General features: G+C 44.8%; 1 protein-coding gene across 5 annotated transcripts in view; it reads right to left on the reverse strand.

Annotated features, from left to right (window-relative positions):
* mgaa (MAX dimerization protein MGA a) overlaps window positions 1-15,466 on the reverse strand; it is a 130,092-nt gene that overhangs the window by 51,366 nt on the left and 63,260 nt on the right. For 4 of the 5 annotated variants that reach the window (XM_070878829.1, XM_070878831.1, XM_070878827.1 and 1 more), the window contains exons 13-15: window positions 7,448-8,118; window positions 6,958-7,207; window positions 5,146-5,742 (exon numbers count right to left, since the gene is read on the reverse strand). In XM_070878829.1, coding sequence (XP_070734930.1) covers window positions 5,146-5,742; window positions 6,958-7,207; window positions 7,448-8,118 — 1,518 coding nt within the window. The remainder of the gene's footprint in view (window positions 1-5,145; window positions 5,743-6,957; window positions 7,208-7,447; window positions 8,119-15,466) is intronic. The other variant, XM_070878830.1, reaches the window with a different exon arrangement.

Here is a 15,466-nt window from a genome sequence, read left to right on the forward strand (position 1 = left end):
CTTGAGGAAGGACATTCTTGCTATTGAGGGAGTGCAGCGAAGGTTCACCAGACTGATTCCCGGGATGGCGGGACTGACCTATCAAGAAAGATTGGATCAATTGGGCTTGTATTCACTGGAGTTCAGAAGAATGAGAGGGGACCTCATAGAAACGTTTAAAATTCTGACGGGTTTAGACAGGTTAGATGCAGAAAGAATGTTCCCAATGTTGGGGAAGTCCAGAACCAGGGGTCACAGTCTGAGGATAAGGGGTAAGCCATTTAGGACCGAGATGAGGAGAAACTTCTTCACCCAGAGAGTGGTGAACCTGTGGAATTCTCTACCACAGAAAGTAGTTGAGGCCAATTCACTAAATATATTCAAAAGGGAGTTAGATGAAGTCCTTACTACTCGGGGGATCAAGGGTTATGGCGAGAAAGCAGGAAGGGGGTACTGAAGTTTCATGTTCAGCCATGAACTCATTGAATGGCGGTGCAGGCTAGAAGGGCTGAATGGCCTGCTCCTGCACCTATTTTCTATGTTTCTATGTTTCTATGTTTGCTGCCGCTGTTGGGGCTGCCGTCGAGACACTGACAACACACCCCTGCCTGTCTCCAACATGAAAGGCCTGCCTGAAGCACAGCAGCTCGAAGGCTGCTGCTGTTTCACACAGGTAGGAACATGGTTTATTTAATCTTTTCTTTGCTTATAAATTTTTATTCAGGTTGGATTTATTTGTATAATATTTTTATAAGTATAACTAAGGATTGATTGTAGAATTTAATGACTTCCTCCACCACCCCCACCCCCTCGTTCCCTATGCCTAATTTGTAACCTATGCCTGATTTTCTAAAGTGTAGACAAGGTTTTTTCGAATGTACAAAAATCTTCATTTACTCCATTCTAAGTTAGTTTGGAGTAAGTTTTCACTGCCTAAACTTTGAAAACAGGCGTAAGTGGCCGGACACACCCCCTTTTGAAAAAAAAATTCTGTTCCAAAGTGAAACTGTTCTAACTGACTAGAACTGCAGCAAACTAAATGCCAAGAATTCAAATTTCTAAGATACTCCGTTCTAAACCAGTTGCTCCAAAAAAACAGGAGCAACTCAGGCCGAAACTTGGCCCCTGTATCCTGGGCCTCCCGTGAGGTACCAGGGAGCTGTCAGCACCTGTGGAACCATTGCCCCACTGGCAAGTCTTCAGGGTAGGAAGGAGAAAAAAAAAAACCGGAGAGATGAGAAAGCAGGAGAGGAGAGAAGAAACATGTCTATAATGGTGTGCTTTATGAACAAAGTGAAATAACGACAGGACTACTATTTCAAAGTCACCTGAACGACACAGCTTTAAAATAGCTTTACAGGCTGTGGACCTTCCTCGACAAATCAACTCGAGTGCTTTGAGGATATAACCAAGTGGGGAACTCATTAAATGTAATATATCTAGGAGCCGAAACTCCTCGGCCCCAATCCATTGGCAGAAGAAGGGTGGAGCAAGCGGTGGTGACTTCCACTCCTGGCCACGTCAAAGTATCTAGAATCAAATGCTGAGTATCTTCATCATGTGTCTGCACCAGTATGACTGAGGTGTGGTTGGGCGGGGGAGGAATAAATATTAGCCAGGACACCAGGGAGAACTCCACTGCTTTTCTTCGAATAATGCCATGGTGTCTTTTATGTCCACCTGTGGTTTAACGAAAGACGACACCTTCATAAGTGCAGCACTCCCTCAGTACTGTACTGTAATGTTAGCCTAGATTTTGTGCTCAAGTCTCGAATGGGGATTGAACCCACAACCGTCAGACTCAGAGGCGAGAATGCTACCAACTGAGCCACAGCTGACACTAGACTTTAGCAAAGCTTGTAACACAGTATCACATAGGACACTGTTTTATACTAAGAGTGTTTAAGCTTTTTTAATCAACATGGGCCACTTAGATACACATTATGGATCCTTGCATACCACACCAAGTTTAAATCAATGTTTCTATTAACTTATATTACCTCAAGTGGTTGATTATAACCTGATCTCAGTGTGCTGAATTAGGATTTATCCACTAAAGAATAACTCGTTCTAAATCTCTAGGCTCACAAAATTCAAGCCGTTAAGCCAGTGAATCAGAGCTAACATTTTGTGGTTACGGGCCAGAATGTCTATGTCAAGTCCATATGGAAATATGGTCCACTGGCCATATTTCGGAGATCCCTAGTTTATAAGGTAGAAAGGCACGGAATAGGGAGGAACTTTAAAATGGATAAGTAACTAGTTGAGTCAAAGAGTAGTTGTTAAGGAAGCGGCATCAACATGGAAAGAGTTGATTAGCAGTGCTACAAGGATCTGTTCTGGGGCAACTACTGTTTGATATACATTAAATAATTTGGAGTAAGGACAGAGACAAGCTCTCCAAGTTTGCCAGTTATACAAATTGGAGGGCAGGATAGGGAGGAACTGAAACTGGGATAGCATAAACAGAGCAAATACAGATTGACCTGGGCAGGTCACATTCAACTAAAAAGTAGAAATTATATTTAAAAGAGAACACCACATAGTTAAACTGGGAAGGGAAATAAACAAATACAAAACAAATGGAAAGTTTATAAGAAATGACAGAGGATTGGGCAGGGGGGGGGCGATGTCTGGGAGCTTTAAACCGTCAGCACAACGTCACAAAGATGGTGAAAAAGGTAATCAGATTCTCGGGACATTTAGGTCATGGGAAAGAACATGAGCCTCAGCAAGTGACAAATAGTTTGTAGAAAGCACCAATACATCCTCACCTTGAGTAGCATGCAGTTTTAGGCACCGCACCACAAGGGGGAGGGACATTCTGACCTTTGAGGGAGTACAAAGGGTAACTAAGTTCATATATGGGACTGGATACCTAAGCTACGAGAATATACGAATACCAGGGCTTACAGTGGGACAAGGCAGTTTAGAGGTGAGTGATATTCAAAATCTACAGCAACTTCAAGAGGACATGAATTCATGCTTAAAGACAAAGTGATTACAGTTGGACCTCTCTGACCCGGCACCCTTGGGACCTGACCAATGCTGGACCAGAGAATTTTCCGAACCACGGGAGGTCAACTGGTGGCAACGGCCCGGATGCGTTCAGCGCATGCGCTGCACAGAAGCCTACTGCGCAGCATTTAGTCATCCAGAATCACTCCGCCTGCCCTTCCCTTTCCTGGCCCACTTACCTCAATGAACCCAACACCTCAAAAAACCACATACATACACACACATAAAAAACTAGAAATCAGAGATAAAGTGGAGGATAAAGTCAAGGAGAGACACCGACCCTTACCGACGATCCTACTCCCGGCGCCAATCTGTGTGTAAGCCGCGAGTAGAGCCTGACTGGTGGAAGCGGTAGCCTCCTCACACCGAAACACACACAAAAATAACAACCTCCCCTCCCCCACCGAGACCGGGGCGAGGGGAAAATGTCGGCTCAGCCCGGCGCTGCAGCCTTCAGAGCACGTGCGCTTGTCGTCAATCAGGCAAGGAGAGGCGGCCTCGGCAGCGAGGGGCGCATGTCAAACCACAGCACCAGCCAGTGTGCAAAACCTCCAGCTGGCCAGGGCGCAAAACCTCCAGCTGGCCAGGGCAGGGCTGTCAAGATTTGTCATCCAAAATGCATTACGCGTACGTTTAACACTTGGAGCCACAATTTTTTTTCCCCCCAAATGGATGCCACCGACGCTGGGACTGATGCCGGACCAGGGATGTTTCCTGACTAAAGAGTCCCGGACTGGAGAGGTACAACCTCTATATGGTTAAGATACAACTTTACGCACAGGGTGGTGAATACATAGAACAGCCTAGCTAGACTGACAGTACAAACAGAGGATGTTGTAAATTTCAGGAAGGCTTGTGTAGATGGGCTATCAAAGGATATAAAAGAGATAAAGTAAGGTAATAAAATGGCAACAGTTGGTGCAATAGTTGAAAATGGTCTTGCCCAGACTTGTACAGCCCTACGTTCCTAAGAACATATTGGGGAATTCGGGATCAGTTAAGTACATCTAGTGATTAATTATGGTCTCAGAACTTGGAGTTAGGCAGTCAGGAATGAAATTAAAGTTTTTCCTGAAATTAAACATAGGTTTTTTTTTTAGTGCCTCAACAGAAGTTAGAATTATTAGCAAGTGAGAAGATAGAGCATTGAATGGATCAGAAGAGTATTCATGTGGCCAATGATATTTATTATTTTTTCCTCAAATAATTTGCTACATGAACACATGAATTTCTGATGAACACTTTACCCATCAGGCACACCAGCTGCTTTGAGCTTGACCACGTTAAGTTTAAAACATTCAGTTCACACAGGTTTTAAATATCCTCAAGTCTTTTTGAAAGAGAAATTAAATCATTCCAGGACTAGCTAAAAGCCACATTCAAGGGCCAAGAAAGGCACACCAATGTGGAGACCAGTTTCCTCACAGTAGTGTTCAGAAGTTTCCTCTCGTTCGAGTAACACGAACATGCCAGATTCAAGTAAGGGGGGGGAAAAAAGGACAATGACAAGGAATGGATAACATGATGGGGATATGGAAAATGCACTTATTTACAGGATGCAGTGCCAGGAAACATGGAAAAAGCGGTGGTCCTGCCAAATTCATCAGCAGAACCACTTAAGAATTTTCGTCCTCAGTTTCTCACTGGGCAGCCGATCCTGCGCCCGGTGGGGGAGGAAGGCAGATTATGGCAGTTTAGCTTCAGGGGAGCAATCTTAGCTCATAAGCAGTGCTGGTAAAGCACTTAGCTGCTCGATCCGGCAGTTTTCCCCTCCCTTTAGCTGCCGGATTTTCCGAGCCCTGGGAAACTCAGCTCATAGCCATTAAATCCAAATGGCTGCTAAGTCTGAGGCATACAGCCTCATTAACATATTCTAATCACCTACCTACCTCTTGCGAGCAGGTTACACACCTGCCCCGGTCAAACCAGAAGTAGGCACGTTCATGGCAGGTTACGGTCGGGATTCCAATTATTTTACAACTTTACCCCCCTCAGCCTTCCTGGGAGGTTAAAATCCCCCCCTTTCTCTCTATGCCTGCCCTGGTCACTACTGATCTTGAATCTTACAGATGGTACATGAACAGCAAACTAATCTAAAAATGCTAACTCTCACAATTGTATAGCCTTGCCTGTTCAGTTGGAGCTTACCTGCAATCTGGTTTGGTGTTGATGCTACTGACATAATGGTTGTTCTTGTATTAACAGTATTCGTTAAAGAGGTCGTGGTAGAGATGCTGGGGGAGAGCACTTTAGTTAACTTTGGCGTTGTCCTGACTCCTGAAGCACTTGCAGATATCACAGCAACTTGTGTTGTTGCTGTACTTTTTGCTGGAGTTTTGACTTCACCCGCAGATATAGCACTCTCTTCTGAAAGTCTTTTTACTTCCGGCAATGCAGAGGAGTGCGTCCCTGATGCATCTATAGTCACGGAGCTCTTTGATGGCAAAGACGGCCCAGCTGAAGGGGAGGCACCTGTGGCTACTGCAACCATCGAAATGCTGCTTGATGACTGCCCAGCTGCAAGAGGGACAAAGCCCGGGGTAGCCGGTACAACGATTACTGTTGACAACGAAGAATTACCTGTCCATCCAGTAATGCTGACTGCCGGTAATGTGGACAATGGAGTACCACACTGCTGCCCACTACACACCGGCTGCAATGAACTGAAGCAGGATGGTGTCTTTTGCAAAGCTCCAACTTTATTTATTACAAGATGAGTGTAGTTATCAAGTGCAGCATGAATCCCTGAAAGGAAAGTACAGAAGAATTAAAATATAACCAGATAGTGATCAATCATTCATTTAAAGAGGCATGAAATGTTTGACAGAAGGACAGCAAAATGCCATCCTATTAATGAGTAGGGTCTCTGGATTTCTCCTCCCCAATTATCTCCCTTCTCTCAAAGTCGCTGAATCATATTGGGGTATGGTTCATGGGTGCCAACCACTGTCCAATACATCAAAGCCAAGCCCATAGTTACCAAACATCCAAATACATTCACTTTCTGGCAGTGAAATGGAGCCTCCAGTAGGCTAGCGCTTTTTAAGAACAGTCCTTGGGAGCCAGGGGGAGCAGGAGTGTTCTCCCCCATCCCCCCGCCATAGCCCTTTAAGCAAGCCTTCGGCCTCCCTTCTGCTGATCATATCCCCACCGCCACAATTGACGACCATCTTCCACCCAACCAAACCAAGCCTCGATCTCCCGCTCCCCGCCTTGAATGCCAGACTCCGACCCCATCCAACACCAAGCTTCAATCCCGAGCTCCAATCTCTCCCTCCCGATTCACGGTCCTCGGGTGCAGAGTCCTGCTGCTGGCTATCTGGAAGAAAATGATAATGAGGTCCTGCCTTTAATATTGGCAGGACCTCTGCGCCCCCAGATTTTTTAGGTTCACCACCACAACCATGTTCACTTCCCATAAATATTGGGGCCTACGTATTTAAGAGCAGGCTAAGTCCCCTCACTCCCAGCCAAAGGGTACTGTAGCGCCCAAACCAAGTTCAACTAACTCAACTCACAATGAACCGGGGCCTTGTGAATCCATGTGGTTCAGTGCCACACTGGGCCATTGAGGGAGGTGGCTTCTTGGCATTAAGCATACTTCTGCCAGTAACCTAAAACTCCAGCATTTATTTCATTAAATCATCTCCAAAAATCTTACTCCTCCATAGGATATATTAACTGAAATTTTTTGCAAACTTTGTTAATTTCTCTCCCCAACTTATGGGTTAATGTGAAATATGGCTATCTAACAAATGACCATCACAAGTTGCTCCACCTGCCATTTAGGTCCTTGCAACACAAACTGGCTGGTTTAACATTCTGGATTGCACACAGCCTTCTTCAGCACTCCAAGCCAACTGTTAGTTCACGGTATGTTGATCCCTACATATAGAACACTTGGCACGACGAGAGTGCTCACTAAAACCCACTCCATTAACCTTTCTTTTTCACACACACCTTGGTTTTGGGTATCCTTCTTACCCGTGGCTTTGTTAATGGAAGTAGCATCACTGGTATCACGTGAGACTTCGCTGCCAATGGGTGTGGTGCAAGAAACCGGATGCGTCGAGGCCAAATGCGCTGAGTTCTTGACTGTTTCAGCAGACGTCATGTTCTTTGTGCGGTTGGCAATCACGCAATTGATTGGATGAAGTGCTCCAACCTGTCCCAGCATCAGCTTTGTCTCACCATTGACATTTCCACTTACCTAATCAACACAGAATGCAGACACATGGGAACAATTGTTAAGACAATCCTCAGTGGACCATCACTGATGCGAGTTTTCAGTCAACAAACCCCTTTTATAAATCAAAAGTTTTAATAGAATTGTCTGCTCAACATCTTGCATTTATATTTTGTTTTACATAAATAATACAGCTCAACCCATCTACAGTCACAAAGTACAAGAGTGCGAGGGATCATTATCTTCCCCTCCCCTTCCACATACCTGGATCATGCCGCTTTGGCAAAAAGCAGAGGATGCTGCGACAGGAGCTGGTTTTTGCTCGCTAGCCACTTGTGAGCTTGAATGAGAGGTGGTTAGATCCTTTTCCTCCGTAGTATTGCTGAAAGGTGTTTCTAAGTTTTCTTTTGGTGCAATCGGCCGTGTTTCTGTCACCTTGCGTCCGGAGGCGTTGGGGAGTTTTTGAATGGACACAGTGCGAATCGTCATTTTGCCATTTCTCTCTCCGTCACTGCTCTGGGTAATCTTCACTAAGGAGCTAAAACTGGGTCCTGGTGAATGGTCTTTAACATAATCTGACATGATCTCAACATGGAAGTTGCCAATGCCTATTTTCTCAGAGGTCCCCTTGTTGGCAGTGTGCCGTGCAATGATTCCAAGGATATTTGTACGCTCTGCTTCCCAGTTACAATCTGAAAGGATCTCAATCAGTTTGGGTGCACTCTTCGACTCCGCTGATGTCTGTGGCTCTGGTGACTGAATCTCTGCACTCTCTTTTTGTAGAGTGTCACACTGTACAGGCGAGTCGGTCTCCTTAGGCGAGTCGGTCTCCTTAGGCGAGTCGGTCTGCCTCTTCTGCTTCGATTTGCACATTTCAGCAACATTTGGTGACATCGAGCGGCTCTCAAAATCCTCCAATTTCTCAGAGTCCAGTCCTAGACAAAACAAAGAAAGTGAGTAATTTTTAGAGTCTTGTATAATGAGGCTCAGATCATGTATATAACACACTTTGCAGATACATGTTAGATTACCTACCTTTGATATGGTCTCCCTCATTCTTTTTAAAGTGGCTTCACTACTCACATCTAAAATGAACAGCCAGACACTATACCTTGAAAAGTCTATGAATACACAACCTTCTCTAGCCACCATAAGCGTACAATACTTTGTTCCAGCAGCAGACCTCAATTCTTTCCCAGGGGATGGTTGTAATCAAACAAAGTTTCTTGTAATGGGGCAAGAAATGCAAGTAGGAATCTCCAAGTTAATGAGAGGACTGAGGAGGTGCGTAGGGAAGGTGATGAGTGCATGGTATTTGAATATTCCAAGAATAAAGAAGGCCGTACCAACAGCAGGTAATTTAATGTTCAACTTCTACACAAAAGTGAATTATGCCAAACTACAGAAAACAGAGGAGGTATGATCCAATCTGAGGCCATCTTCAACGATCAAAGGGAATATCACCTCAAGGTGCCATGTTTGAAAAGGAGCAAAGGATTATTCCACATACTTGTCTTGTAGGCAAGAGACTGGATAGTAACAGAAAGCAAGCCATTTGCCCGTAGAAAGCAAAACAGCCAAGCCCAATCTTGTCCTCACTCAACAGCCAGTTTCCAAAAGGGGTAACACACTAGCGATCAGGAGTGGGAACCCTGGTTCATTTTCCTCTACCCAATCAAAAGGGAGCAGAGGCTAATTGTAGTGTAGCACAGACAAGCAATTGTTTCTGGAACCGTCCTGGCTGTGTGGCTTAGTGTTACACCAGCTGGTGACTTGTCACATTCGACCATGGGAAATTCTAATGAGATCTCCGTATTTCCTGATGTAAATCTAAAAAGGGTATGGTGGTGTAGTGGTTATGTTACTGGTCTAGTAATCCAGAGGCCTGGACTAATAATTCAGAGTACAAGGCGAGGACAATAACGGCCGGGGAACGCCTCGAGGCTGGGGTCACGGAGGTCCAGCTGAATTTAACGGCAGAACCTCATTACAATTTATTTCTTTCATTTTCTGCCTGGTGATCGGCAACATTGACTGGCTGGCTGATGGGCAGGAAAACCAGTGGCAGCAGGCCGCAGCCAGGGCCTCCTGGGGATGGTCTCTGGCTATCGGGAGGGAAGACCGGAGATCGCAGTTGGAAGCGGGGGGGGGGGGGGGCAGGGGAGAGACAGACAAAGTCAGAGTTTGGGGGAGGGGAGGGGGCACAGGAGAGAATGCGATTAGTAGGAGGCAGACCGAAGGCTCATTGAGGGGCCAAGATGAGCACTCCTGCTCCTCCTGGCCCACAAAGAGTGCTGTAAAATTAACTTACCTTCTTCAGCCGGCAGCACCCGCCCTCCCTTTTACTGCTGGGTTTCTGAGCCCTGGGAATTGCACTTAAGAGCCTGCTTTAACTATGTTCATGAAGTGTCTCGCCCACCCCGGTGGGGGTTTAATGTCAAGGTCCATGAGTTCAAATTCCACAATGGCAATTTGAGAATTTGAATTCAGTTTTAAAAAGTTGGAAAGTAAAAGTTGACCAGTAAAAATAACCATGAAACTGTTAGATTGTTATAAAAAACCCAAAATGGTTCACTAATGTCCTTTAGGGAAGGAGACTTGCTGTCCTGATCTGGGCTATGTGACTCCAGTACCACTCTTAATTGCCCTCTGAAGTGGCCTAGCAAGCCATTCAATTGCATCCAGCTCTCCTAGTGGTTCAGGATAACAAATAATGGCCTTGCCAGCCACCCCACATTTCAAGAATGAATTTTTAAACAAATCTCAGAACAGAAGGTGGATCCAGCAACAGGGACTGAAGGAAGAAATTATTTATATAGCACCTTACTATGTCTCAGAAAAATATAAGCACATGTACAATCAATTACTTTGAGCTGCCATCACTTTTTAATTAAGGCATCTAAGATTTGGCAACCTCTCATAAGGTATGAGAAAGCACCAATTTTTTTTCATAGCAGTTATTTTGCACACAGCAAGTTTCCACAAAAAACAAGATGAATGACCAGTTAATCTATTTATTTTTAGTGGTGGCTGTTGAAGGAAGAATGAAGAGGAGCAGGGTGTTCTCCTAATGTCCTAATCGACAAAGCGTTCAATGGGATCTTTAACATCCACCTGAACTGCTGGAACAGAGACCTCAGTTTGATGTCTTCATCCAAAGAATGGCATCTGTGACAATGCAGCACTCCCAACAGCACTGCAATAAAGTGTCAGCATGAATAGAAATTCCATCAAGCAATGTAACAGTTTCAAGGGAAATACATTTATAATTACACAAAATGGCCTGTCAAACATAAGCTTGTGAGCTGCAATCTTTAAAGCCTCGGTAGACAGAGGGTACGGCAGCACACTACAAAGGTTCAAATCCAGTCAAGACTATTAAAAATTGGCAATCTCACTCAGAATAGTTGCAGGAATAGCTGGGGTGTGAAATAGAGGGGCCACAATTGTACAGTAAACAACGGTCTCCTGAGGTTCGATTTAATTGTATATAATAAAATGGAGCTTTACTCTGTTCTAACACCGCCATGTGTGTATAGAGCGCCTTTAATGTAGTAAAACTTCCAACGGTGCTTCACAGGAGTGTTACCAGACAAAATTTGACACCGAGCCACATAAAAGAGATATTATTAGGACAGGTGACCAAACATTTGGTCACAGAGATAGGTTTTAAGGAGCTACTTAAAGGAGTAGAGAGAGAGGTAGAGAGACAAAAATGTTTAAGGAGAGATTTCCAGCGCCTAGGCAGTTGAAGGCATGGCAGCCAATGGTGGGGAAAAGAAAATCAGGGATGCGCAAAAGGCATTGCTGTACATAGTGTGTGATTTTGTATGGAATAGCAAGAAGGGAGCTTCACTCTGCATAAAACCCCTGCTGTGCACTATATGAGACACTGGACGATGGCACGAAGGGACAAACTGTTCAACGCTTTAAGTCTTGAACCTTGACTGAGTTTTGAATAAAATGGGTCCCAGCCTCAGAATGGACATGGGACCCCGAGGCAGAGGGAAAACAAGTATTTTAATGGATTCTTAAAAATTAGATGTACAAAAAAGTTAATATTCTACCTGCAAACAGTAAAATTTAAATAAAGGTAGAAGAGAAAAATGGGGCAAGACCCATATACACAGGAGCAAAAATGTATGATGGCACAAGTGTTTAATATCTGTCTGTATAGCAAGCGGTCAATTCATAGAAACATAGAAAATAGGTGCAGGAGTAGGCACCACCATTCAATAAGATCATGGCTGATCATTCCCTCAGTACCCCTTTCCTGCTTTCTCTCCATACCCCTTGATCCCTTTAGCCGTAAGGGCCATATCTAACTCCCTCTTTAATACATCCAATGAACTTACATCAACAACTCTCTGCGGCAGGGAATTCCACAGGTTAACAACTCTCTGAGTGAAGAAGTTCCTCCTCATCTCAGTCCTAAATGGCCTACCCCTTATCCTAAGACTATGTCCCTGGTTCTGGACTTCCCCAACATCGGGAACATTCTTCCCGCATCTAACCTGTCCCGTCCCGTCAGAATCTTATACGTTTCTATGAGATCCCCTCTCGTCCTTCTAAACTCCAGTGTATAAAGGCCCAGTTGATTCAGTCTCTCCTCATATGTCAGTCCAGCCATCCCTGGAATCAGTCTGGCGAACCATCGCTGCACTCCCTCAATAGCTAGAATGTCCTTCCTCAGATTAGGAGACCAAAACTAACACAATATTCCAGGTGAGGCCTCACCAAGGCCCTGTACAACTGCAGGAAGACCTCCCTGCTCCTATACTCAAATCCTCTAGCTATGAAGGCCAACATGCCATTTGCCTTCTTCACCGCCTGCTGTACCTGCATGCCAACTTTCAATGACTGATGAACCATGACACCCAGTTCTCGTTGCACCTCCCCATTTCCTAATCTGCCGCCATTCAGATAATATTCTACCTTCGTGTTTTTGCCACCAAAGTGGATAAACTCACATTTATCCACACTATACTGCATTTACCCACTCACCTAACCTGTCCAAGCCACCTTGCAGCCTATTAGCATCCTCCTCACAGCTCACACCGCCACCCAGTTTAGTGTCATCTGCAAACTTGGAGATATTACACTCAATTCCTTCATCCAAATCATGAATGTATATTGTAAAGAGCTGGGGTCCCAGCACTGAGCCCTGCGGCACTCCACTAGTTACTGCCCCCCATTCCGAAAAGGACCCATTTATCCCGACTCTCTGCTCCCTGTCTGCCAACCAATTCTCTATCCACGCCAGAACATTACCCCCAATACCATGTGCTTTGATTTTGCATACCAATCTCTTAATTGGGACCTTGTCAAAGGCCTTTTGAAAGTCCAAATACACCACATCCACTGGTTCTCCCTTGTCCACTCTACCAGTTACATCCTCAAAAAATTCCAGAAGATTTGTCAAGCACGATTTCCCTTTCATAAATCCATGCTGACTTGGACTGATCCAGTCACTGCTTTCCAAATGCGCTGCTATTTCATCGTTAATAATTGATTCCAACATCTTCCCCACTACTGATATCAGGCTAACCGGTCTATAATTACCCGTTTTCTCTCTCCCTCCTTTTTTAAAAAGTGGTGTCACATTAGCTACCCTCCAGTCCATAGGAACTGATCTAAAGTCAATAGACTGTTGGAAAATGATCACCAATGCATCCACTATTTCTCGGGCCACTTCCTTAAGTACTCTGGGATGCAGATAATCAGGCCTCGGGGATTTATCGGCCTTCAATCCCATCAATTTCCCCAACATAATTTCCCGCCTAATAAGGATGTCCTTCAGTTCCTCCTTCTCACTAGACCCTCGGTCCCCTAGTACATCTGGAAGGTTATTTGTGTCTTCCTTCGTGAAGACAGAACCAAAGTATTTGTTCAATTGGTCTGCCATTTCTTTGTTCCTCATTATAAATTCACCTGAGTCCGACTGCAAGGGATCTACGTTTGTCTTCACTAATCTTTTTCTCTTCACATATCCATAGAAGTTTTCGCAGTCAGTCTTTATGTTCCTGGCAAGCTTCCTCTCATACTTTATTTTCCCCCTCCTAATTAAACCCTTTGTCCTCCTCAGCTGAATTCTAAATTTCTCCCAATCTTCAGGTTTGCTGCTTTTTCTGGCCAATTTATATGCCTCTTCCTTGGATCTAACACTATCCTTAATTTCCCTTGTTAGCCATGGTTGAGCCACCTTCCCTGTTTTATTTTTACTCCAGTAAAGGGATGTACAATTGTTGAAGTTCATCCATGTGATCCATAAATGTTTGCCATTGCCTATCCACCGTCAATCCTTGAAATATCATTTGCCAGTCTATTCTAGCCAATTCACGCCTCATACCATCGAAGTTACCTTTCCTTAAGTTCAGGACCCTAGTTTCTGAATTAACTGTGTCAATCTCCATCTTAATAAAGAATTCTACCATATTATGGTCACTCTTCCCCAAGGAGCCTCGCACAACAAGATTGCTAATTAGACCCTTCTCATTATACATCACCCAGTCTAGGATGGCCAGCTCTCTAGTTGGTTCCTCGACATATTGGTCAAGAAAACCATCCCTAATACACTCCAGGAAATCCTCCTCCACTGCATTGCTACCAGTTTGGTTAGCTGAATCTATATGTAAATTAAAGTCGCCCATGATAACTGCTGTACCTTTATTGCACACATCCCTTATTTCTTGTTTGATGCTGTCCCCAACCTCACTACTACTGTTTGGTGGCCTGTACACAACTCCCACCAGCGTTTTCTGCCATTTGGTATTCCGCAGCTTCACGTATACAGATTCCACATCATCCAAGCCAATGTCCTTCCTTACTATTGCATTAATTTCCTCTTTAACCAGCAACACTACCCCGCCTCCTTTTCCTCTCTGTCTATCCTTCCTCTCTCTGTCTATCCTTCCTAAATGTTGAATACCCCTGGATGTTGAGTTCCCAGCCTTGGTCACCCTGGAGCCATGTCTCCGTGATGCCAATTACATCATATCCATTAACTGCTATCTGCGCAGTTAATTCATCCACCTTATTCCGAATACTCCTCGCATTGAGGCACAGAGCCTTCAGGCTTCTTTTTAACACACTTTGCCCCTTTAGAATGTTGCTGTAATGTGGCCCTTTTTGTTTTTTGTATTACAGTAATAGTTCTGTTACTGGCATGTGAGCAGTTTTATTTATTAGTGCAATATATTAGGGCTTAAACATGGTCGAGCATTAACTGAACACTTCAACTAGCCTGAGGGGCCTTCTGTGATGTTAAAAATGTGTCTACAATAAAAGAAAGACATTCTCACAAATCTAATGTGGAACACAGCTCCAATGTCCAGCTCATGGACAAGGAAACCTCCTGCTGATTACCATCTACTGCCTCCCTCAACTGGTGAATCAGTACACAGTTCCACTCATATCTATCCAAACATGGCTAAAGCATCCCCAACAATACCTTCTCTTCCCACCCCTGCACCAGAGTCCCCAGGATCTGTCACTGGCCTCCTCAGCTACATGCCACTTCTTAGTGACATCATCCACAGACAGGATCAGTTTCCACACTAAGCCGATGACACTCAGCTCTACGTCTCTCAATCCTTTTGCTCTCTCTCTGCTGGCAGACTGCTCATCCAATATACAGTCTTGACTGAGTGTCTAGCTTAACATTGAGATGACCAAAGCCATTGTTTCGGCCCCAACAGAAACTTGGCTCCCATGGCATTGACTCCACTCCCTGCTTTCCCTGAACACACTGAGGCTGGATCAGGTAGTGTGCAACCTCGTTATCCTGTTCAACCCCGAGCTGAGCTTCCGACGCAATAACCACTTGATCACAAAGACTGTTTACTTCCATCAATGCAGGATTATACACCTTGGCTCCTACCTCAGCCTCTCCACCTTTATACATGGCTTCATCATCTCCAGATTCAATTATTTCAACACTTCCCAAACTCCATCACTATCCCTGGGTATATCCTGTCCCACAGGCAGGACAGACCCACCAAGGGTGGTGGCACAGTGGTATACAGTCGGGAGGGAGTAGCCCTGGGAGTCCTCAACATTGACTCCGTACCCCATGAAGTCTCTTGGCAACAGGTTAAACATGGGCAAGGAAACCTCCTGCTGATTACCACCTACTGCCTCCCTCAGCTGATGAATCAATACCTCCTCCATGTTGAACACCATTTGGAAGAAACACTGAGGGTAGCAAGGGCACAGAATGTACTCTGGGTGGAGGACTTAAATGTCCACCACCAAGAGTGGCTCGGTAGCACCACTACCGAACGA

The sequence above is a fragment of the Pristiophorus japonicus genome, chromosome 4 (genome assembly GCF_044704955.1).
Source record: "Pristiophorus japonicus isolate sPriJap1 chromosome 4, sPriJap1.hap1, whole genome shotgun sequence".
NCBI classification, from domain to species: domain Eukaryota; kingdom Metazoa; phylum Chordata; class Chondrichthyes; family Pristiophoridae; genus Pristiophorus; species Pristiophorus japonicus.